This window comes from Rosa rugosa, chromosome 3 (assembly GCF_958449725.1).
Source record: "Rosa rugosa chromosome 3, drRosRugo1.1, whole genome shotgun sequence".
In the NCBI taxonomy this organism is placed as follows: Eukaryota; Viridiplantae; Streptophyta; class Magnoliopsida; order Rosales; family Rosaceae; genus Rosa; species Rosa rugosa.
In genome coordinates this window covers 15,477,096-15,500,464 of record NC_084822.1, presented here as the reverse complement: position 1 = coordinate 15,500,464, position 23,369 = coordinate 15,477,096, and the positions used below count along the sequence as shown (strand labels likewise).

Sequence of the window (23,369 nt, the reverse complement as noted above, 5' to 3'; positions counted from 1 at the left end):
TCATTCTCTTTCTCTTATCGGTGATCACACTCCTAGTCCTAGTCTTCTCGGAAGCCGACTTTCAGTGCCACCAAACCCTCTGTCAACGTACTTCGGTCCTAGTCTCCTCGGGAGCCGACGGTAGTGCCGCGACCACAACGGTTACAGAACCAGCCAAGCAAGGGTAACGCCCTAGCAACCCAGCCAAGCTAAAGTCACGCTTTAGCAAGTTCTCAATACTTCCCGGTGATGTCGCTCTACTCAATCTACAATATTGAGTATCGATTGTGTTAACAAGAAGAAACTTCAGCAAAGTCCTCACCATGAGGCATAAAGAATCCCACGACGAGGTTGGTGCTCTCCTCGTCTACAATCGCTTGATAGAAGTCAGGTCAAGGGACACCCTCGACGACCGCACCCGAACGGTGCTGGCACGCCCGCGCAGAAAAGAGACTGTTGACCAGCTGCAGCAAAATTGGAGCCAAACAAGTTCCTTATTGTAGAAAGTTTCCATTTTGTAGTTTCTTTTTCTCATTTTTTTAGAAAGTTTCCCATTTTAGTTTAGGAAAGTTGCCATTTCTTGTTTTAGGAAAGTTTCTATTGTTGGTAACAATTTCTATTTTCAGGTCCTTGGAATAAATGAGCTGAAATGAGCTCATAAATGGAAAGAGGAGCTAGCCAACGTTGGAGGGAGACAAGAGGAGATACAAAGGGATGCACAAATGAGCAGAAATGAAGCTTTCCTGTTTCAACCAGGAAACCCTGTCCAGAAGAGGAAACCCTGCCAAAACGAGACTCTTGAGTCAACCAAGAATGGAAATCAGAAAAGTGAAGTGTCATGACATGAGAGAAGCTTCTTGAAGACCTTAGAAGATGACATGGCAAGGAGGTGATGCAAGAATGCCCAAGAACTCTCTAGAATGAATTGAATTTTCGGCAATGGACAAAAGCCCATGAAACTAGGGTTTTGTGACGCAAAGGAGTATGTGTTGAGTGATTGCCGTGAAATCCTAAGAGGAAGAGAGAGAGTTGGCGTGAAAATTGAGAAGGAAAATAAAAGAATAGGCCATGAGATTTTCTAGGGAGACTTTTAAGGAAGGAAATATTCTTGGAGGAGTAATTTTGTGTGATTGCCGTGATATGCTAAGAGAGAAAGGAGGAGGCAACGTGAAAACCAAGAAATATGACGTCAAGAGAGATTCTTGGGAGATTATTAAGGAAAGAAGATATGTGTACACCAAGAAAAAGCTCAAAACAAGTCTAGGTGCATCCCTAAATTCCCTAAAGGAATTTTGGCCGAAATTCATGAAGAAAATCAAAAAATCCTTATATAATTTCGGCAAGGATATATATTAAAGGAATTTAGACTTATTTTGGAATTTTGTGATTGGTTGGAAGACACACTAAAGCTTACTTGGCGTCATACCATTGGTTGAAGTGATGCGGAAATTTCTGATTATTTCTTGGAAATTAATAGAAGAATCAAGAAGCTTTGTGAACCCTAGCCGTGCTCCTATATATACTCCCCCTCTTTGACGTTGAAGGGGGTTCCACACTTTAGAAAAATTCAGAAAAATCATATTGTTGCCGTGAGCTTCTCTCATCCTCTTTCCATATATCCTCTAGTTCACCCACGGAATTCAAGCAAGGCCGAAGGGAGAAGAAGGAGCCGTGAACCATTCATCCATCAACCACCATTGAAGACTTGCTTTCAAGCTTCAAGGATTCCAACGTCAATCATTCATCGTCATCTTTCATCCACGGTGTAATTCGACCTCTACTTTGTAACCTTGTTTGATTTTCGTTGGATCGTTCTAGTTGACATTTATGTTTGAACAAAGTTATTAATTCTGAAATTTATATGATTGAATGAGAATTTTCGATTCTTATATTGTGATTCTTAGTTGTTTTTGTGTGGTTGTTCAATTGAATATGCTTAATTGATATCTCTTATATGTTGATTCTAATTGGTTCGAAACTTTTAGGGTTTATGTATGAGTGGTGCTAGATTTAAGAACATGATTCAACTTATTGTTTTGTGAACTTGAATCAAAAGTAGTAAATGTTTTAGACAAAAATCGAATTCAATTGAAAAGGATTGCAATTAGGTGGACTTTTTCATACTAAGTTGCACACTTGAGTTGATAGCCTTTCTATGTGTTTCATGCGTTAAACGTGTTATGATTGTCGAGCTTTCTAGAGCTTGAATGCATGTTTGATAGGATTAGTCTTTGTGCTTTCACTTAGGTTAATTAGCATTGAAAAGTAAAATATGGGAAATTATTTGCTTTGAATATTTCACATGATCAACTCCTTTCTCATGACTTAGATGAACAATATTAGGGTTGAATCGAATTTGATTATAAATTTGGTTTTGATCTTTGTTTCTCTCATTTCATTCTTGTATTTATGTTTTTGTGTTTTAAATGTTTTCTTTACTTAGTTAATTTTCGAAAAAACCTAAATCCCCCCTTAATTTTGTAAATATGTTTATACTTTATTTTATATTTTGTAAATAAAATACTTTTTTTTTAATTTTAATTGTTTAATTGTCCTACATTGACAGGTGTACCCTCAATCCCCGGATTAGATCGTTCCCTACTTGCTTATACTATTGATGATATTTTTAGGGTTAAATTATGCGCTTGCTTTGAGTGTATCAATAGGCATCACGGACTAGGTACCTCCCATAAAGGATTCTTAGTCCTAATTGATGTAGGCCTTTGTCAAACTATTTCATGTACATTTAGGATCACTTTATAATTAAGTAATCAACAATATATACCGTATCCATTACTGATTATAGATAAAGAGGTCATGGACTCAAATAATTCAAGCACTGTCTAATTACTTATTCTGCAAATAAGGTAGCTAAGTTGTTGTGGTCCTTATTGAACATTGATAAGTCCACATTAATTCTTACAAAATCACCTTTAATTGCTTGATAGTTTTTTCTGCAATGCCAAGCACACGGCACGACTGGGCTGCAAATTTGAGAGCTATGGTCAATCAAGTCTTGCCAGCGCCGATACTGAAAAGGTCAAGGTTGAAAGATGAGTTTGAGGAGGCCTCTATTTATATTGAAAGGTCTAGGGATCACTTCATTAATTTCCTAGTTGAGACTAGAAAAATATGGCGGGAATCCAAAATTTCCTGCTATATATGGCACCAATTTATGTGATGCTTATATTGATTGCTGAAATTTTGTGAACAAATATCTCATTCGGGAAAAATAAAGGATCCATTCCATAAATATTTAACAAATATACTCCTATATTATGGGCTTTGTCACCCGCCCATTTGGAGTCCTTGCTATATTTGCAAAATTAAATCTTAATTGCAAGAGAATCTCTACTAAATTAAATCAAGATTTCGGGAGACTCTCTACAATTTTAAATCAAGATTCCAAGGGAATCTCGGCAAGTTTGGAGTTTTAGAAGTTGAATACGTACGGTGAAGCAAAGCGCCGCATCAAGCTATGAAAAAAAGAAGAAAAAAGAGTCAAATTCATACTTCAAGTCACACCTCCAACACGGGATGACGTATTTACGGCGCACCTTGAAGTGGGGGCATTTGTAGACACCAAAAATTTAATGAAAATAAAATTCATTAAATAGTTCAGTCTACACTTGAAATGATGACCAACCAAATTTAGTTGGCATGCGGGTCCCACCAAAATGTACGCGTGGCTCACGAGTCAGTAAAACCATGTGGACTCCGAGAATGACACATGATGGCGTAAAAAAAAAACCGATGACAATAAATGAATTTGTTCTGACTAAATCAATTGATATTAAAGCGGATCAATCAAATTAAATCAATTGATTCCGAGTCAAATCAAGTATTAAATTTCGTCTGCTGATTGGATGTCAATTTATTTAAATTGATAATCAAGATGAAAATCAGCCATCAAATTAATTGGCTAAATTTCTTAATAGTCGTGATTAAATCGATTAATTAAAACTGATTGATTTAATTATGCTATTAATGAAATACAATTAAAATCAGTCATCAAATCAATTGGCTAAATTCCTTAATGGTCATGATTAAATCAATTAATTGAGGCTGATTGATTCAATTATGCTATTAAGGAAAATGCAATTAATTACGTGTCATCAAGGCATTCCAAATTGAGAGAGACACCGATACTATAAATACCCCCTCTCAAATCAAGAGAAGGAGTTCAGCCAAAAAAAAGAGAATAAAACACTCTCAAAATCCAATTTCAAGTCTAGAGGCTGAAAATTATCTTGGAAGCCATGGAAGTCACTAGAACTTCAAGCTTTCGATTCTTCCTCTTGGCTTCAAATCGCTTCAAGCCATTTGGAGGGTCTAATAAGCAGTTGATGCTCTCCAAAACCCAACTTGTCTCTCCCGAAATGGTGGAAACTAGTTTTGACCGGGTCACCGAAACAGATTTGCTGCGAGGTTTCCCAGCTCGCTGCTCCCTCCACAGCTCGATTCGCTCATTGCCACCACCACAAATCGACGGAGGAAGGGAAGAGAGGTTTCGAACGGCACCGGTGGCGTCTTGATTGGTTGTCGGACGGCGGAGTTTCGGCCAGTTTTCTGTCTCGAGTTAGGTTGGCTATGTGGGTTAGCATGGAGAGAAAAGGGTTAGTGTTTTTGGCCCAAAAATGGAAACTTTCCTTTTTCATCTTGCTATTTATAGAAACTTCCCAGAACAGTAACTTTGGCTTTTTAGACCGTAACCTTCATACGAACTCCGATTTTTACGTGTCGTGTGTCCACGGATTTGGCTTAACGTGTCCTACAACTTCCGTGAAGAAAATTTTCTCAAATGACAAACGAAATGAAAAATCAACTTTTGAAGCCCCTAAAAGTATTGAAACGAAGTTAAAAGTGAAACTACTTATCGTTTACCAGGTTTCAAATTGCATCTAGTGGTGGAGCTACAACGGACAAAGATGGAGTAATATTGTCTCTAAAACTTGAATGTTGCGCGTTCCAAGTTCCCTAATGACTTTTTTTTTATTCAATTAGAGTTGACTATTAGTTGAGAATTTTAGTTTTATCAGAGGTAAATTAAAATTTCACAAATTTTTTAAAAAAATGAAAAGATCTATATACCATACGAGGAGGGTCTGAATAGACATGACTCGGGATTTCTTGTGAAAAAAGAGAGAGAAAAGGAAAATAAATATTTATTGAAATTTTAATTTGTGACCGATCGCTTACAAACAAGTACAGGTCGGCTACTTTTAAAAAAAAAAAAAAAAAAAAGTACAGGTCGGCTACAGCATCAGATGACCCGGAAGACTAATAAGACCAGAAGACCACCAGCTTCCTTCTCAGAAAGAAACCTCTAGAAAAACTTGAAAATTAGCTCCACTCTCTCTCTCTCCCTCTACTCCCAATTCAGATCGTCTCCAATTCAACTCCGAAACGATGCCGTCTCGGAGAAGAACGCTCCTCAAGGTCATCATCCTCGGCGACAGCGGGTCTGACTCTCTCTCTATCCCTTTCTATTTTACCTACTCTAATTCTGTGTTCTAGGGTTTCGCGCTTCAAAATTGCGCGGATCTTTCTAGATCTTAGCTCACACAGTGATCCGAAACCTTGATTTTCATCTGTTATTGTATAGCTACACGAAATTTGAGTTGGTTGATGCTTCTTGGGAGTAAAAGCGTTTTTTGTTTGATTTGTGATTTTTTGCAGGGTTGGGAAGACTTCTTTGATGAATCAGTATCCTTTGGAAGCTTTTAAGTTTTTTTTAGTGATTAGCTAATTTAGTTTTGGAGATGATGCGTTGTGTTTGTTTAGATAGTGCAATTTTGGTTTTCCTTGACCGTAATTCTTATAGATATGTTAATAAGAAGTTCAGCAATCAATACAAGGCGACTATTGGAGCCGATTTCTTGACGAAAGAAGTGCAGTTCGAAGATAGGCTCTTCACCTTACAGGTCTTTTTTAGTCTTGGATCTTATTGATTTAAGCATTTTAAATATTTTATGTTTTTAAGAACTTCATAAGGATAAGAATGTTTCTCGGTTTAAATGCGGATGCTTGTTTGGTGACTTGTGTATATTGATTTGAATTTCATGGACTTGTGGTTGACCTAGTGGTGACCTAGATTTGGAGGAACTAGGTGGTTAAACAAGGTTAGAAAAACTTGAGTTAAGACTAGATAGATGTTGATCTGATCTCATCACTTTTCCTTTTGATACTTAGACTAAACCAGAATTTGCAATTCGTTGTTCTGAGAATCTGAAGAAATAATTAGGATCACTAATCTTCACAGCTATATTGAACATTCACATGTTGAAATCAGAATTGTTTGATGGTTATGACTATTTTAATTAACTAGATAGTTCTTAATGATTGGAAATTCCCCTGAGCCTTCATATCAACAATTTCTTCTACTTAAATGGCCTTATCATGTAATCATATGCTAGAAAGGACGATTTGTTGGCTTGGAATATCTGCTAGCTTAGGTCTTCACGTTTTTGAGAACTAGAAATTTGAAGAGGCACCTGTATTTGGTCACTTTGCACAAGCGGTACATATTAGACAATGTTTCCCCTTTAAAAATTTTAGAGGTGATTTTCTTTAAGAATGTAAGTCTGAATCCAACTGGCTATCCATGTGTGGAGGATTGCATTTTTTCCCGGGTTTGTTTACGGCCAGAGTGGATTCACAGAAACTCCTTTGTTTCTTTCTTCATTTTTGGCAATGCAACTGCTTTGTTTGAGATTGCCTGGAAAAAGATGAACTTCCACTTTGTCTAAATTGTTCCCTCTTTATTGTTAACATGGCCAAGGCTTTCGCAAAGTTTGTTATTTTCCTGGTATTGAGTGACTGATATACCTTGCCAGCCATTCCTTTTCCTTCCATTTTATTCTTGTTTAGTTATACTGCCATAACTGAATTGTAATCTAGTTTCAGAATGTTACCTTACATGTCAACAAGCCAAAGTTAGTTTGGACTTTATAGATCAACCAAACAAGTAAACCTAAATCAGTACCTCGCTCTCTCTTTCGCTCTCTGTGGTATATAGATCTGAACAGCCTGAGGGATTTCATACTTTTTATATCTAGTTTCTGTAAATTCAGGGCATAATTTTGTTTTTTGTCGTGACAGAGTATGTTTAAATTATTGTTGATATTTTTATTATCTCAAGTACTCAGCGTTGAACAACCTTCCATTATAGGCTACTGTGTGAAGATTGTAATCTAGGGGATTGTGTTCTCTGTATAGCATAATCAAGCAGGGAAAATTCTACAATGTGTTAACGTATGACATACATACAATTGCCTTAAAAGTGGTAAAATGAGTCCTCAAAATAGTAATATTAGTTCTCAAAGTGGTAACATGAATCCTTAAAGTGGTAAATTTTCTTAGTTACCACATGAGTTCTCAAAATAGTAATATTAGTTCTCAAAGTGGTAACATGAGTCCTTAAAGTGGTAAATTTTCTTAGTTTACCATATGAGTCCTCAAAATAGTAATATTAGTCCTCAAAGTGGTAACATGAGTCCTTAAAGTGGTAAAAATAGTTGATGTATGAGAAATGTTAACATACCATAGCTTTACCCATCAAGCAGAATCCAGTTTCTAAGCACTTAGTCTTGTTATGCACTTAACCTTACAGTCCCATTGAATATGTTCTAGCTTAGCATGTCTACCATAGCTTCTGCAGTAGACTTTTATGTTTTTCAGTTCTAGGATAATTTGGCCGCTATGTGGGTTCAATAAGTCATCTCACCTTCTTTTGTTTCGTTAGATCTGGGATACCGCTGGTCAAGAACGGTTTCAGAGCCTTGGTGTAGCATTTTATCGCGGTGCTGATTGCTGTGTTCTTGTTTATGACGTTAATTCGATGAAATCTTTTGATAACCTTAACAACTGGAAGGAAGAATTCCTTATTCAGGTATTGTCTTTGATTTCTTGTTGCAGTCTTGCAATCCCTTGCGGTTATTCTTTTAAATCAACTTACATTTCTTAGCAAGTACAATTGGGAAATTGAGCTTTTGATATTGACTTGGAAAATCTTCTGCAGGCTAGTCCTAATGACCCAGAAAACTTTCCATTTGTTGTTATTGGAAACAAGATTGATGTAGATGGTGGAAATAGTAGAGTGGTATGCATCTTTTATAAGGAAAAATTGTCCTCTAGGTGTGCATTTCACTTTTCCTGTTTTTTGAAGCCTACATTTCACTTTCTCTAGGTGTCGGAGAAAAAGGCTCGAGCTTGGTGTGCATCAAAAGGAGATATTCCGTACTATGAAACATCTGCCAAGGAAGGCATTAATGTGGAAGAAGCTTTCCAGTGCATAGCAAGGGATGCTCTGAAGAGTGGAGAAGAGGAGGAGATGTAAGTTGAAATTGAAACCATCTCCATATGCTAATCACCCATACATGTCCTTGAGTTTGAAAGTTAATTTTATAGATATATATGAACAAACTTAATCTAATAGTAGCCAAAATAGTTCCTCACACTACCTGGGTTAGATCACCTATTCATAATATGATTTAGTGGTTCTCGATATGCCCATCTTATTTCTCTTCTAGAATGGGAATGAACTTCACTGAGTTGTTTTTAGTAATAGGTGCCGACAGATTAGTCACTCTGTTTACCATGACAAATTGAAATTATGTTACACCAGCACAGATTTTTCTTTCTTTTCCAAATAATTAAGTTTGGTAGTTTTGTTATAGGAGTTCTGTATGTCCTCTACTCTTTAGACTAATAAAACCTTATTGAATAAACATTGCACTTGACAAATCGTGTAGGTGAGAACTGTTCTGGTTTTAAATATTACATATATGATACAGTTACAGTTATTCTTGCTCTAGAGTTCACGTGTTTTGACATATTTTTCTTTCGGCTGTGCATCTGTGAAACTATCAATTTCATGAAGATACTTGCCGGATACCATTGATGTTGGAAGCAGCAGTCAGCCAAGGTCGAGTGGATGCGAGTGTTAAATATTTCAACTGAATTCTTTTCCTATTAAAAGAATAAGTCATCTTTGGAAGTACATTCGGTGCTACATACACTGATACTGTATATTACTGTTTGTGTGGGGAACAAATTAGTCTCATCAATGCTTTTTCATCTCGGTTGTGTGGTGCCCTTCTTTCTGACTTCTGGTTGGTTCAAACAGATTACATATTATTTCATCCCCAAGTATCCCGTATTTCTCATTACCACTACAACAGATGGTACAAGTTGTATTTTGATGCATTCTTCATTAAGTATAACTAGTTTGTGTTGGTAACACATTTTAAGTTCAACTCCTACCTAAAGTCTGAGATCTCACTAGGCCATCAATACCATCCATCAAAACTTTATTATCAAAGGGACGATTTGTTTCAGAGTCTGCATAGTCCTAAACCATTGTCCATGAGGACTCAAAATGATTCAGCAGGGATTTGCAGTTTACTATCAAAGTCCTCGCTCCTCTGGATAAGATTCATGAGAATGGTAGAATCAAGATTCATTAGAATAGTATAATCAGATTTAACATCCAGATGCTTAATTTTTTTTTTTTTTTTGACATCAAGATTCATTAGAATAGTAGAATCAGATTTAACATCCAGATGCTTAATTTGCATATCAACCATCGCAATTGTGCATTCTTTTAATTATTTTTATTATATAAATTATAAATTGTTCAAGTAAATCCAGAATATGTGTCTGATCCAAACTCTAGGTTACTTGACCTAGTTGTAATAGAGTTTTGAATTAGAGATATTTTTGGAGATATTCATAGATATCCGATTAATTGTACGATTATCTTTCCTTGTACAACTCTGATTCTATGTTTTGTAATCTTTTATATAAAGAGGCCCATATTATCAATGAAAACACGACTTAATTCTCTCCCAATTCAGTTTTCCTTAAACACGTTATCAGCATGACGTCCGAACCCTGAAACAAATAGTCAAACCCTGATTCAAGAAACTAAAACCCTAAATCCGAATACAAAACCTTGAAACCTTTTCTACCTCCGCCATGCAACTTGAAGTCCTTGACCCCAGGAATCCAGAACCGGAGGCAAAACCACCAGAACCGGCCGGAAACCTACCGAACCGGCCACCGGAAGCTCCAAACCACCCGCAACAACTACTCTACCGGTTCACCACGTTTCGGACCTCCGATTGCTACCAAAATTTTCCAGCAGAAGATTCTCTATTCCAAGATTCAGGAACCGGAAGAAAAACCCTAAAAACCGGAAAAGATACTGAACCGGCCGACTGAATTTCCTGCAGAAAACTGGCAGAAAAGAGAAAAAAAAAAAGGCAAAGAGGCGCGGCCCAGAAAGGAGAAGACTGACGCAGCCCAGAAGCCCAGTAGCCCACAGGCCCACTGACGTCAACCGCCTACCTCGTCAGCAGCTCGGTGCTACATCAGCAGCCTGGTGCCATGTCAGTAGTCCGGTGCCACGTCAGCTCCGGCGACTTTTTCCAGCGATTTTTTAGGCCAAATTTTCCGGCGACCAATTTCAAAGTAATTTTTACTAAAGGTTCCCGTTTTTGAGTTTTTATTCAATTTCTCTTATTTTTCTCGGGGACTTGCAAACTCCCTTCTTCTACCCCCCTGTCTTCATCATAGGGGAGACCTAATTAAGTCGAACTGTGGGGGTTCGTGCTCACTCCAAGCTTGGAGCTTGTAGAGTCCTCCAAACTTAGAGTTTGTTGAGAAGTTATGATCGACCACAAACATCATTGTTTCGATCCAATCCAATACCTCTTGGAATCGAATTTCTTGGAAGCGACTACGCTAGAAAATTCCTAATTTCTTGAAAGCAACTACGCTCAGAAATTTCATATGTTTTTCGTGGTAACCTTTTAAGCTCCGAAACTAACCCTAATTTCTTATTCTCTTTCAGGATGAGTAACCTGAACAGACTGGACTTCGCTCCATTGGGAACAATTGGCTCTGGATATCACAAGTGGGTTCGTGATGTCCGCCAACATCTCAAGGCCGATGGAATCCTGGGTACGATTCTCGAGCCTAGCCAGGACGTGCTAACTGTTGAGCAAGCTCAAGCTTTGGAAGGAAATAAAGTAGCTTTAGAGGCAAATAAGGCAAAAGCCATCATTCTAATAACTCGTCATATGGATGATTCGCTCCAGTACGAGTGTATGAATGAAGAAGACCCCAGAAGGCTATGGGTCTCACTCGAAGAAAGATTTGGCAACGTTCGTGACTCCCTGCTTCCTGACCTAGAAGTGAGATGGCATAGCCTCTGCTTCTGTGATTTCAAGTCAGTTCTTGACTACAACTCGGAAGCACTTCACATTAAATCCTTAATGGAATTCTGTGGTAAAGAGATCACAGATGCGATGTTGATTGAGAAGACTCTCTCTACCTTCCCCGTCTCTGCATTGATGGTTGCTAAGAACTATCGAATCGATGTTACTGCAGGACGGATCACAAGGTTTCATGAGCTCATTGGAGCTATGAATGTCGCTGAAAAGCATGACAACTTCCTTGTGAAGAACTATAATTCGAGATCCGTGGAAACAGAGCAAATTCCAGAATAGCCGCGCCCTTAAGAGAGGGCGCCAAGAGCGAAACCCTAATCTTAGGGATATTTTCGGACATTCTGGTCCATATATTCTCTATACTTGGGAAGGTAACCGCCAAAATAGGCGAACACGGAACCGAAGAGGTCAACGTGGAAAAAGAGAGGGAGGCATCGCCTCTGGCCATGTTGGTGGCGCCACCAACACTAAGAGCCATCTAAATGACGCTTTCAACGCGCCTCAATCAATGGAGTCTAAGCAAAGAGATGTATGTTCTTGATGTGGAGTATTCGGTCATTGGGCACACATTTGTAGAGCTTGTGAAGAAATTGTCACCGCTTACAAAGCATATTGTGAAGCAAGAGAAACTCACTATGTGGAACAAGAAGATCAAGAAGATGAACTAGAGTGAAGGGTTGAAGACTACAAATCTGGCTGGGATCAATAGATCTCCAATTCTGTTTAAGTCTTTATTTTTCCAAGAGATGTAATATGCGATTGCCATATACTTTGTAGTAAATGTCATTGGTTTAGTTTTTCTTCACATAGGCTCATCCAAAATGAGTATGATGTCTAGGAAGGTTTTGAGATAAGTGGTACTTAAGCGAGCCTTGCTCCACCGACATCTCTCTACTCACCTGGTCATATTTATTTTGGAGTTACCGAAAGAAGTCAAACGACTACCTTTGTTTGCATTAGCTAGCATTTGGATTAGATTCTCCTAATGGTTAAGAGACAATGATGTTCTCCGTTGGCTTACGAATAAAATTTCAAGTTCTTTTCATTATGACTCAATCTTGATTCTGAGCATATTACTTTGTGACTACGATGACTGAGCCATCAGTATTAATTCAAGGACATGGAATAACTCAATCCCTTTGCCAAATGGCACCTTGATTATTGTCACATAAATTCTTTACGCTCCTAGGGCAAATCGCACCTATGAATAGCCAACGGATTCCATGCAGAAACGCATGTAGAGAACGAAAATGAGTTCCTTTGCAATACCTCTAATGATTGCATCTTAGAGAAGTTTATGTGTCTCTCTAGTGGACTCTATGTCACCATTCGAGCTATTAAATCCAATAAAGTTATGAGAGAAGATTTCTTGGATTTAGACACATTGGCTTTGTCAAGACAGGATAGGTCATCCTAGTCATGATATGATGATCCGTCTACTAAAGACTTCCCACGGACATCCATTCTCTCGAGCGAAACGAAGCATGAATCAAAAGTTGATTCCTGGACTAAGTGTGACCACCGTCGCTGCCTCTAGCGCCGCTGTCGTCCACCACTAGCTTAGGGATGGTACAGTCCCTATCCATGATGCCATGGATGGCGTCCATCATGGTCATGGCACCTTAGGTGATGCTGCAATCACCAACTTTGCTTCAAATAGCGTTTTAGACGCTCAGGCCCAACAAAAATCCTCATTGGTTGCTTGTAAGGTCTCTCGCTTGTTTTACAAAGCCTGTTCCTTAGGGAAATTAGGACTGAGACCGTCCTATGCAAAGGATATGAAGATACTCATTCTATTCTTACATAGAATCCATGGGGATTCTGTGGACTTATTCAACCAACTTGCGGACGTTTAAATATTTCATGATGTTGGTTGACACGCAAACACACTGTTCACGTGTTGTGCCATTGTCCACCTGTAAATGTTGCTTATACTACACTCCTAGTACATATCATATGACAACGGGCTCACTCCCCGGATCATCCTATTCAGTCAATTGGACTTGACAATGCTAGAGAGTTTACATCGAAGACTTTCGGTGGTTATTGCATTGGGACTGATGTTGGACATCATATTCTCATGTACACACCCAAATGGTCTTGCGGAAACTACTACAATGGTAGCCCAGAATTCGGTAATGCGCACCAATATCCTTATATCCGCTTGGGGTGATGCAATATCGCATGCAGCTATACTAATTCGTCTACGACCCACCGCCACTCAATCTACCTCTGCGTTACAGCTAGTGACTAGGTACCATCTCGTACTTACGCAAATTTGAGTGTGCCATTTATGTGCCAATTGCGCCGCCACATCGCACTATGATGAGTCCTTACAGACGAATGGGCAACTAAATTGCATTTGAGACTCCAACAATCATCCGCCACTTAATGCCTTTGCTAGGCGATCTCCTTACCGCTAGATTTGCAGGTTGTCACTTTGATGAGACAGTCTTGCGGTCGTTAGGGCATAAGAACATGAATGTTCAGCAGGAACGACAAGAATTGTCGTAGTCTGTCCCCACTATGTCTCATCTCGATCCATTTTAAAGTGACGAGATCACACATCTACTGCAAATATGCTTGCAAGGAAGGACGTCCCTACAAGAGGATGTAGTGCCACCCTACACGGAGGTAGGCATGGCGCCAACGCCAAAGAGAGTGACACTCTGGCGTTACAGGCCATGGCCCCAGCTAGGATGCGTGGGAGGCCCGTGGGTACCACAGATGAGCATATGAGCATTTAGGATAATGCTGCTTGTTTTGAACAAATGAAACAAGGCTACATCAAAAGCGACAACACCAAAGAGAGTGACACTTTGGCGTTACAGGCCATGGCCCTAGCTAGGATGCGTGGGAGGCCCCAGCTACCACAGATGAGCCTACTAGCATTTAGGATAATGCTGCTTGTTTTGAACAAATGAAACAAGGCTACATCAAAAGCGACAACACCAAGCATAATCAGCAACAACAGGCTCTCCTTAAGATCATAGTGAACTAGGTTCGATCTGAGGACAGTGTGACAGACTTGCTCACTAAGTCATTGCCTAAATTCCACTTTCGAGAAACATGTTGGTAGCATCGTTTGCTGAAGTTATCTGAACTCCCATGACCGTGGTCATCATAGGGAGATGTCTACATGTTGGTCTCGAAACGTGAATGGTGTGTTGTGCTCTTTTTCCCCTTCGACCGAGGTTATTTTTGTCCCACTGGGTTTTTGTTACTCGGCAAGGTTTTTAATAAGGCAACGAGAGGAGCATCACGTTTGGGCGACACAATGGGGAGTGTTTAAGTAAATCCAGAATATGTGTCTGGCCCAAATTCTAGGTTACTTGACCTAGTTGTAATAGGGAAGAGAAAAAGGTTACTTGACCTAGTTGTAATAGGGTTTTGAATTAGAGATATTCTCGGAGATATTCATAGATATCCGATTAATTGTACGATTATATTTCCTTGTACAACTTTGATTCTATGTCTTATAATCCTCTATATAAATAGGCCTCTATTATCAATGAGAACACACATCAATTCTCTCTCAATTACAGTTTTCCTAAAACAGTTCAAATATTATTGATAAGATAGAGAATAAATTAAGGTATTAGCTATGATAATAATCCTTTATTCTAATCGCAAATTAAGTTGCATTTGAAAGAAATAAGTCACAAACAATCATCCATATCACTTGGAAACAACTCTTGCCTTAATAATACATCAGTGGGTGACATCTTTATCGCCATTATTTGCATGGAAACAAAAAATCACCATCCTTCAAGATTGGAGCAGATCTCCCATTTACAAATTATTGACAATCAGACAATGCATGACAACCCACATGAAACATACACACTGAATAGAAAAACTCAATTGGTTAGGCAATGCAACAAATACTTTGGAGACTAGACAGTCAAGAAATTGATGCTTTATTAGCAAAAACCATATACAAAAGTGAAAAAAAACCCAATTGTTTTTATGTAATTGGCTTGGAAAGGGACTTGTTTCTTCGGCAAGAATTTTAATTTTAATGATAAATGAAATAAAAGAGAAGTCAATATTTTAATATCTTTAAATATTTAGGTTATAATCAATAGATTATATTTTCTCGTCAAAATTAACTAGCGAAACATCTTGGTTGTTAGTGATCTACATGTAGACATAGTGGATATTTTGGATTGCCATATAAGATAATATCTTTCCGATTTTAAAATATGTTTTGAATTGCTGGAGTTTATAAGATAATGCATGTCAGTTCCACATACGATTAAGAAATTGGATGCTTCGATATTTTGTGCTACTTGTAGTATAATATAATAAACCATGCATACTCATTGCCTGGTTGGGATTACCTTATTCTATTCATCATTTGTTTTCTTATCAATAAGTGCATATAATTTAAGTCATTGGCACACCCAACATGATTATATGAAGAAATTTATTCTCCTACTAATTTATCTATAAATAATCTGAATTTACGTATCATTGCAATATCGAAGGAAGGCTTCTTGCATAGCATTGCAGTCATGAACTCCCTTTATGCCATCTTAGCTCTCCTCTCACTTCTTTTGGTGAGAATTTCTATCTTAAATATCTTTCCATTTAAATAATATATGATTTTATGCTTGATATGTATTGTTATTTCTTGTCAATAACTTGAAAGATGGGAAAAACGACCTAATTCATAGGCTAAAATCTTAATTACATTGTATTTGCATGAAGTTTTTTTTTTTTTTTTTGAAAAGGGGTTTGGAACCCAGCCCCAGGAATCGAGGATGTTAGATAGCATTACTATTAATAAACTAAACTGTTGGTGAAAAGAACATTTACTTAAATAAAAATACTAGGTTTTAAAAGTAATATAATCTCTCTAAGATTTCGGTTTGATCTTGTGAACTTTTCCTACGTTGTGGAGCAGTTCACTACAACTGTACATTCAAGAATAGGTGCAGGAGGCTACATGAAAAATTCCATTGAAAAGCAACCCATGCCAGCAGACTCATGGAAGCTCGTAAAAGAACAGGTTGAGCTTAACAATGCTGATCTATCTGATGATAAGGCTGAGAAAGCCAACTGCAATGAAAATGGGAAACCTAACATTGAATTTGAGATTGTGGAGTTTGAACCGAGACCTAATATCTCAATTTATCATGATGACAATGAAGTTACAAAGTCCAGAACTCTTGGAGACGAGCCAGAGTCTAAGGACATAGGTAACATGCACCCTAAGGATAATGGTCCTCAAGATAAGCTGCCATTTGAAGCCAAAGCCGAAAGGCATGTATTTGAAGAAGATTTTGAGCCAAGGCCAAATATTTCTGTGTACAATGACTGAGGGAAACGGGAGGTGATGAAATACTGGTGCAATTATGGTGTTGTTTTTAAAGTCAAATTTTTATGATAGTAAGATATATGTGGTTTGATTGTTTGATATTTCAAGTCTGAGTAACTGTAAGCTTCAGGATATGTACATGTGATGCAATCCTGTAAGAAGTTAAATAAGTTGTTTCATCCCTGAATGCAATTCGTGAATAGTATGTATCTGGTTATTGTGAATTGTTATTATTGATCCGTATAATACGAAAAAGATGCTCAAGTTCAAAACAGTTACATGCACTTACAAGCATCCGCTCTGCTTTCTTAGAACGCGCTTCACGCGCGGGCAAAAAAGCAACCTCCATTATCAATACCTTGCCATTTCTACTGCAATCCGGTCACAGGTAGTGGCATTCTGATCAATATCTTGACGCCGTGGTGACAGCAAACTCTCCTGTTTTCACCTTCTTCGCCCACCCAACGGGGAGTGGCAGAGAAGAATCATCTTCTTCTTTTAAGCGTATTCGTACTGAGCTCCAAGCAGTTAAGTTACTGCTACTGAATCTGAATTCTCAATTCCTGATTTGCTTGCTAAATCGAACACTTATGCTGCTCGGCTACGGTTACCTTAGTGCCTATTGCAGGACCTTGATCCTTTCAAGTTTCAATGATAAAATTAATAGAATGGCTGTCTGGGTTAGAATTCTGGGTACCTGTGAGATATTTCAAGGAATACACATTGAACAAAATTGGTAATATTTTGGGGTCTGTTGTTAGAATTGATAAACTCGCTCAATCCAGGGGCAAATTTTGTAGACTCTGCATTGAAGCTGATTCTATATAATAAAGTCATATGAGCTAAATGAACTCAATCCAACATTAGACTTGATGACATCCCACGCACTACTTTGAATCTCTAAGCTGTCTGAGGTACAGTATAGTATTTCTTACGGAATAAAATATGATACAACTCGAGTTAACATCACCTCATGAAAAGTTACAGCAGCCAAATTCAAGTGGACATCGACTTGAAAGCACTGCTTCAAATAGAAGCTTAAAAAGGTTATATTGTAGGGAACATCCGGTGAGTCCTGTCTGGTAGAGAAGATGCTGCCTGTGCCTTCGCCTCAGTCTTCATATTACAAGGTAATCATTGGTCATGGAACTGGACGGATTAGCTTTTGAGAACCTCAAATAAAGTTTATAGATAGGCCACTTCCCAGATCATCAAATCAACCAAAACTTAATGACACGCCTTGCAGCAAGACAACAGAGCACATTCAGAACATCTCTGAGAGCCCCTTGTGTCTGGTTTTATCAGTGGTAACACTGGGAACATGGACAAGGTTATATTCTGTTGACAGAATTTTGAAATTCCAAAATAGCAACCAAGAATCTGCCAAACTTGAATAACTCACATGGCCAAACTTGAATAACTCACATGTTCTCTTATGAAATTTACTTTGTCCCAATAGAAGAAAGGCTGTCCTGACTGGGAGGCCGAATCACACTTCCTGACAAAGTTGAGGACGAAAATTGGTTTAAAGGGGTCGAAGCCACCGCCCCCGTGGGTCTCGACATGGGTGGCCTTTGAGAGGTCATCATAAGTGGGGGCCTTGGAACTGAGTTTGCAGCATTCGTGGCCATTCTATTGGTAGGCATCGCAGATGGCATTCCTCTAGATGAGGAACCTGGTAAGCCAAGTCGGGCAGCAATTATCTGTGCCCGCTCATGGTAGAGCTTCTGTCTTGACCTATCCAATTGCTCTTTTACCCTCATCACAGCACTTTCCATCTCATGAAAGAAACCTAACTTGGCTTCCAACTTATGCAACTGCAGTTGAACAAAAAACTCCAAAAAGTAAGAACTTTACGTTATTAATAGCAAACAAACAGTATGGAGAAAATATGGCATTGGGATGACCTGCTTCTCTATCAACATTGCTGCAAGCTGTCGAATTTGATCTTCTTCCTGTTCTGCTAGAAGTTTTGCCTTCACAGCAGCTGCTGAGACTGCAGAAACTGCAGCTTGCTTTATTTTATCAATTTTCTGTTCGCCTTTTGTCTCTTGCTTTTTATCATTTTTTGGGTCTGTACAGTCATGCTTCTCGTGTTTACTATCATCAGTCTGATCCTCACCTGCAAAGTGCAAACAAACAGGAAATTAGTAAATCACAGGCATTGAACTTTTAATTCAAAAAACTAAATGTGTTGAACAAAGGCTTTTCTTCTTTGTGGCTTGATTTGTTGCACTTTTAAGGATCCCAAGCAAAACTGGCATCCTTAAGAACCGCTTCCCAGATTCTTATTTGTACCAAATTTAACATGCTCACACACAGACATATATATATATATACATATATATATATATATATATATATAGAAAGAGAGAGAGAGAGAGATATATATATATACTTGCAGTGTTTTCAACTGGTTGGGAAGGCTCATTCTCTTGTGGGGGCTGAGAGTCACACACCATAAGAACATCCTTTGATGTTTCTGTAGGTTGAGGGGGTACTTCTGATTTTCCAGTAACTGGTGGTGGAGTCTGATCTCTTTCTGAAGGCAGAGCATTAGATACATCCACTTCTTTTGATGCCTCTGTAGACTGAGAAGGTTCCTCAGCTGAATTTGATGTAACTGGTTGCTGAGGCTCCGTCTTCGTTGAGGGATTGGAGTCAGACATATCCACATCCATTGGTGTCTCTATGGTTTCAGAAGGCTGTCCTACTGAAGTTCCCTCTCCCGACTCCTTTACTGAACTTGGTGGTGTCTCAACTTTTGAATTATCTGACTCCCCCAAAGTTGGTGGTTGGTCATTTGGTAACTCTGAGTTGTTTGACTTGTTCAATTTATCAGTTCCTACTTCCTCATGAGAAACCCTGTCATCTTGTTCTTTTGTAGATTGTGACTTTTCTTCAGGAGTAACTTCTTCAAGTTTCTTGTCGTTGTTATCATTTGATACACCTCTATCTTCCAAACCTGAGGTGGAGTTATCCTCTTTATGACTATTTTCTTCATCGACTTTCTCACTCTGCACTTGCCTTTCAGCAGCAACACTGCAAATCCCTCAATCGCATCAGATAGAATGCGCAGAAACTGGTGGAGACATTATTTGCTCACAGAAAATCAACATACCTATCACAACTAGCTTGTTCCTTTCTGTCATTTGGTGGATCTTCCAAAATAAAGCAGTGCCTCGAAGCCAGCTCAATGCCAGGAGAATCTGCAGATATGGATTTCAAAGAATTATGTGCTGAGGCAATGGCATGATCCGGTCCCACCACCCGTGCCAGGAATGCTGCCTGTAAAAGAGTTCAGCCTATAATTAGTGACACATTAGCCAAGCTTAAAGGCAAAGTATGGTTATATGCTTTTGTTAAACCCCACAGCATGTAACGGCTCCACTAGACTAGATTGTATTGGTACCGACATAATACACAGCATAAGTAGATGCATGCATGTATAAAGGCCCAAGTACTGTAGATGCGTGCATGCACACATCATACATACATTAAACAGGGATGAAGGAACAAAGAATTATGCAGCACCTTCTCGAAATCAGTTCAAATACTTCTTTCTTCATGACAAAGGTGAAAGGTTAACAAACTCAGTAATATAATTATCTCAAGTTCCGGCAGTAAGCAGCAGTAAATTTCTGAGTGCACATAAAGTGGAAAGTTTAAAGGGTAAATTAGATTGCAATTGCCAGACACAGGGCCCACTGAAGGCACAAAATTTAGATGCAGGTTGTCAGAATTTGTAATAGAATGGGTGCCTCGATGCTACATCAATTGTTGGCTAACAAGAGCAGGCTACCAGAAGACTAAGATATTTTAAAGACAGTGCTTATACAGAACTGTTAGATGTCCAAGATTTCAGTTTATTTATATGAATTCATAACTACCATTCTATGTTACTTTTTTATCCAAGGCCCAACTCACAGTAACCCATGGGCTGATGCACCATATCCACATGTAATTAACTTACCAATGCCATGGCAGGGTTTCCCACATCTGCAAATGAGAGTTGACTTTCAGGTGTTTGAGGATAACCAACAACTTCAAAGGCTTCTTTAAGAGCCTTCAATGCAAGGTTCTCATCTGTTTCCTGATCAATTTTCAAATCACCAGTATCTTCCAACTTCGAGGTGTCCTGACCAACTTTGACTTCATTTTCATCTTCTGGCTTTGAAGTATCCTCCCCAACTTTAACCTCACTTGCTTCTTCTTTTGAAATTTCCATCGGGGAAGTTTGAGGGTCACTGTCATTAGCACTTGTCTTATTCTCTGTTGTTTCAGGAGCATCTTTGGGGGGCAATAAATCATTGTTAGTTGAAGTTGGATCTGCAGTTTCTTTGGCACTGGCATCAATATCATCATCATGATCTAGGAAGGTATCCTCGATTGGCATTTGAACAAAGTGCAATATACACTGAGCTTTTGTTTTTGTTGCAACATGTTCAGCAATCTCATTCCAGTTTTCTTTATATAATTCTAATGCTTCAAGGAGAAGGAGGGTCTCCTGATCTGTCCACTTCCCACCACTTACCCCAGGAGCCTCAGCAGGCTCCATAAGAATAAAATCTGATGAAGACATACCCGAGTCGAATTTCCCGTTGTTAAAGCAATCAGAACACAGATCAAAATCTGCCTGTTGAAATGAATGTAAATGGTAAACAGGACAGTCGTAACCAGGCAACTGAAATTTGCAGCAATTAATAAATGTATAACCATAACAACCACTTCATCAGACATCAAGTTCAATCAACCTGACTTGCAAATTGTTTGAGCACATCTTATGCCTTATTAAAAGTAATTTACTCTAATACAGTAGCAAAGAATAAGCACCAGGGAGTATTATCAATTTACTACTAGCTGGTAATAAATCCTGCTGACCTCCTGAAGATGTATAACAGTTCTGAATCTGACAATTTTTATCAGGACAAATACACAGTTCACACACTAGAAAAATAAGAATCTTGAAAAGTTATGGTAAAATGACTTCTTTTGATAACATGCAAGTGGTTGAACTAATCTTCATGTTGATGATAAACGGTAATATTTTCTTCATTTTATAATTAACATGCCACATCCATATATATACAAAGATAAGGTAATATGTGTATTTTCTAAAAATTCAATGAAAAATCAGGAATTGTATGAAAGAACCGACCTGCTTCTGGCAATGGTAGCGTTTGCGTGAGCAATCAGCTGAACAAGAGTTGCAATGGTACTCAACAGCTGGCCCCTCAGGCCTCACCAATTCTTCAGCAAATGTAGACTCTGGGAACAGACCAGATGGCACAGTTGGAGTAAATAAGTTAGTCTTAGGAACCACTGATGATCGTGATTCTAGTGCTTCAAAGTGATACAACTTATCTACCAAAGAATCCCTTTCTGTCACCTCATCACTGTTGACATTCGCAACAGTAGAACCTGTTGGTGGGAAAGGGTGGAAATTTATCAAACCCCAGTGGTCCAAAAATTCCATTACTTCTTGTCTTGAATCGAAGTCTCCCACTTCAAGCTCCAACATATCCTTCAGTTCAACCAATGTTCCTGGATTCGCATGGAATTTTTTCATAATACAATTGCGTATCTCCAGGTATGTATCGGGAGTTCGAGTATCAGACTTCCCATTAAAGAAAGACGGCAACATACGCTTCTCAATGGCGTGAATCTTTGTCCATGAAAACCAACCTGTAATCCAGATAATTGATCCCAATCAAAACAATTTCACATTAATGTTCCGAAAAAAGGAATTCGAAAGTTGTCTAACAAACAAATTCATCTAATGACTTACTCCGAAATACATTCCCTAACAAATTAACTTCGATTGTCATATCAAAGTAAAGGCAGTGAAGTCTCTAAATTCAAAAGCAAAAACTACTTCAGCACCTGTATATTTAGCTCAATGCTCTCATTTTCAGCAACTAAACTACACAAAATCTCAAACCAAAAAAATAAAAATCCAAAATTTCAATCAATTCTAACAAAAAAAATTTGAACAGAAACAAGGGTTTTGAAATAGTCTCTCTCACCACAATGACTGGGAACCACATGAGCATTGGCATCGCGAGATCTAATGGCTTCAAACTCAGCTTCCATAGAAGCCTCCAAAGCCTCCAACTCGCTCTCCCTTTTAGCCCGCTCCGCCTCCACCGACGACGGCTCCGGCCGCTTCGTCTGAGCAGCAGGCTTCACGGCCGCGGCTGAGGCCGACGCATGGTTATTGGGCCCCTGGCGGGCCCTCGTCAACGGGCCGTTGTGGATCGGAGGGTGAGAAAGCGAAGCCTTCTCGCGAGTCAAGCGTTTCGACGGTGTTGATGAAGAGCCCGAGCCGCCGAGGCTGCTGGCCTTTCGCTTTTGGCCTCCGGCGCGGCGTCTCGAAGAAGTAGGCTCGGCGGCCGGAGAGTCGGCATTAGCCGGAGGCTGAGTTCCGGCGTCTCCACGTTTTTCTTCCATGGATGGGGGAATGGGTTTGGATGCGGATCGGGGTTTGGGCTTTGCAACATATACAGACTTGCATCACTGACGCAGTTACTTTCTCTTTTAAAACATTACCTCTCACGGTGAACCTGTAATTTTTTTTTTTTTTTCGTTCTTTTTAATTAGTTATTATATAGACTAAAGCTGAGACGAAAACAACTAAACGAGTGTTGTCCTAAATTCAAAGTATGCGGAATATGTATGTGTTTGCGAAAGCTTATAAGCAGCTTCACGCTATAAGAAGCTTATATATATGCATATTTGGTTGTATTGCTTATGTTTTGGTTGTTTTGTGTTTTATGTTTTCTGGTTTCAGTTTTATCTTGTCAAGTATTATAATTCATAAAACACAAAAAACA

General features: G+C 38.8%; 3 protein-coding genes across 6 annotated transcripts; 2 read left to right on the top strand and 1 right to left on the bottom strand.

The window, feature by feature from the left end:
• Positions 1–5,271: 5,271 nt before the first annotated feature.
• LOC133738954 (ras-related protein Rab7) lies at positions 5,272–9,057 on the top strand. 2 transcript variants are annotated; one of them, XM_062166651.1, is made up of 7 exons: positions 5,280–5,441; positions 5,659–5,685; positions 5,804–5,903; positions 7,724–7,870; positions 8,000–8,080; positions 8,168–8,313; positions 8,861–9,057. In XM_062166651.1, exons 1-7 carry the CDS (start codon positions 5,389–5,391, stop codon positions 8,925–8,927), a joined length of 621 nt encoding a protein of 206 aa, XP_062022635.1. In that variant the 5' UTR covers positions 5,280–5,388; the 3' UTR covers positions 8,928–9,057. The 2 variants fall into 2 exon arrangements, with proteins under 2 accessions (XP_062022636.1, XP_062022635.1); XM_062166652.1 differs by lacking the exon at positions 8,000–8,080 and having other exon boundaries at positions 5,272–5,441.
• A 6,566-nt stretch (positions 9,058–15,623) lies between these two features.
• On the top strand, positions 15,624–16,728 carry LOC133741403 (organ-specific protein P4-like). The gene is made up of 2 exons (XM_062169311.1): positions 15,624–15,775; positions 16,123–16,728. Exons 1-2 carry the CDS (start codon positions 15,731–15,733, stop codon positions 16,537–16,539), a joined length of 462 nt encoding a protein of 153 aa, XP_062025295.1. The 5' UTR covers positions 15,624–15,730; the 3' UTR covers positions 16,540–16,728.
• A 588-nt stretch (positions 16,729–17,316) lies between these two features.
• LOC133736512 (SWI/SNF complex subunit SWI3D) lies at positions 17,317–23,073 on the bottom strand. Of its 3 annotated transcripts, none has more exons than XM_062164025.1 (8): positions 22,563–23,073; positions 21,695–22,221; positions 20,510–21,172; positions 19,658–19,824; positions 18,935–19,578; positions 18,444–18,658; positions 17,939–18,353; positions 17,317–17,849 (listed from the first exon to the last, which is right to left on the bottom strand). In XM_062164025.1, exons 1-7 carry the CDS (start codon positions 22,984–22,986, stop codon positions 17,979–17,981), a joined length of 3,015 nt encoding a protein of 1,004 aa, XP_062020009.1. In that variant the 5' UTR covers positions 22,987–23,073; the 3' UTR covers positions 17,317–17,849; positions 17,939–17,978. The 3 variants fall into 3 exon arrangements, with proteins under 3 accessions (XP_062020009.1, XP_062020008.1, XP_062020007.1); XM_062164024.1 differs by having other exon boundaries at positions 17,962–18,353; XM_062164023.1 differs by having other exon boundaries at positions 17,317–18,353.
• Between the last annotated feature and the right edge of the window lie 296 nt (positions 23,074–23,369).

Coding starts and splice junctions, on each gene's coding strand:
- LOC133738954 (XM_062166651.1), top strand. CDS start 5,389: ATGCCGTCTCGGAGAAGAACGCTCCTCAAGGTCATCATCCTCGGCGAC. Junction 5,904..7,723: donor ATAGGCTCTTCACCTTACAG/GTCTTTTTTAGT, acceptor TTGTTTCGTTAG/ATCTGGGATACCGCTGGTCA. Junction 8,081..8,167: donor ATGGTGGAAATAGTAGAGTG/GTATGCATCTTT, acceptor CACTTTCTCTAG/GTGTCGGAGAAAAAGGCTCG.
- LOC133741403 (XM_062169311.1), top strand. CDS start 15,731: ATGAACTCCCTTTATGCCATCTTAGCTCTCCTCTCACTTCTTTTG. Junction 15,776..16,122: donor CTCTCCTCTCACTTCTTTTG/GTGAGAATTTCT, acceptor GTTGTGGAGCAG/TTCACTACAACTGTACATTC.
- LOC133736512 (XM_062164023.1), bottom strand. CDS start 22,986: ATGGAAGAAAAACGTGGAGACGCCGGAACTCAGCCTCCGGCTAATGCC. Junction 22,222..22,562: donor TGTGGTTCCCAGTCATTGTG/GTGAGAGAGACT, acceptor TCTGGATTACAG/GTTGGTTTTCATGGACAAAG. Junction 18,659..18,934: donor ACCAGTTGAAAACACTGCAA/GTATATATATAT, acceptor TGCACTTTGCAG/GTGAGGATCAGACTGATGAT.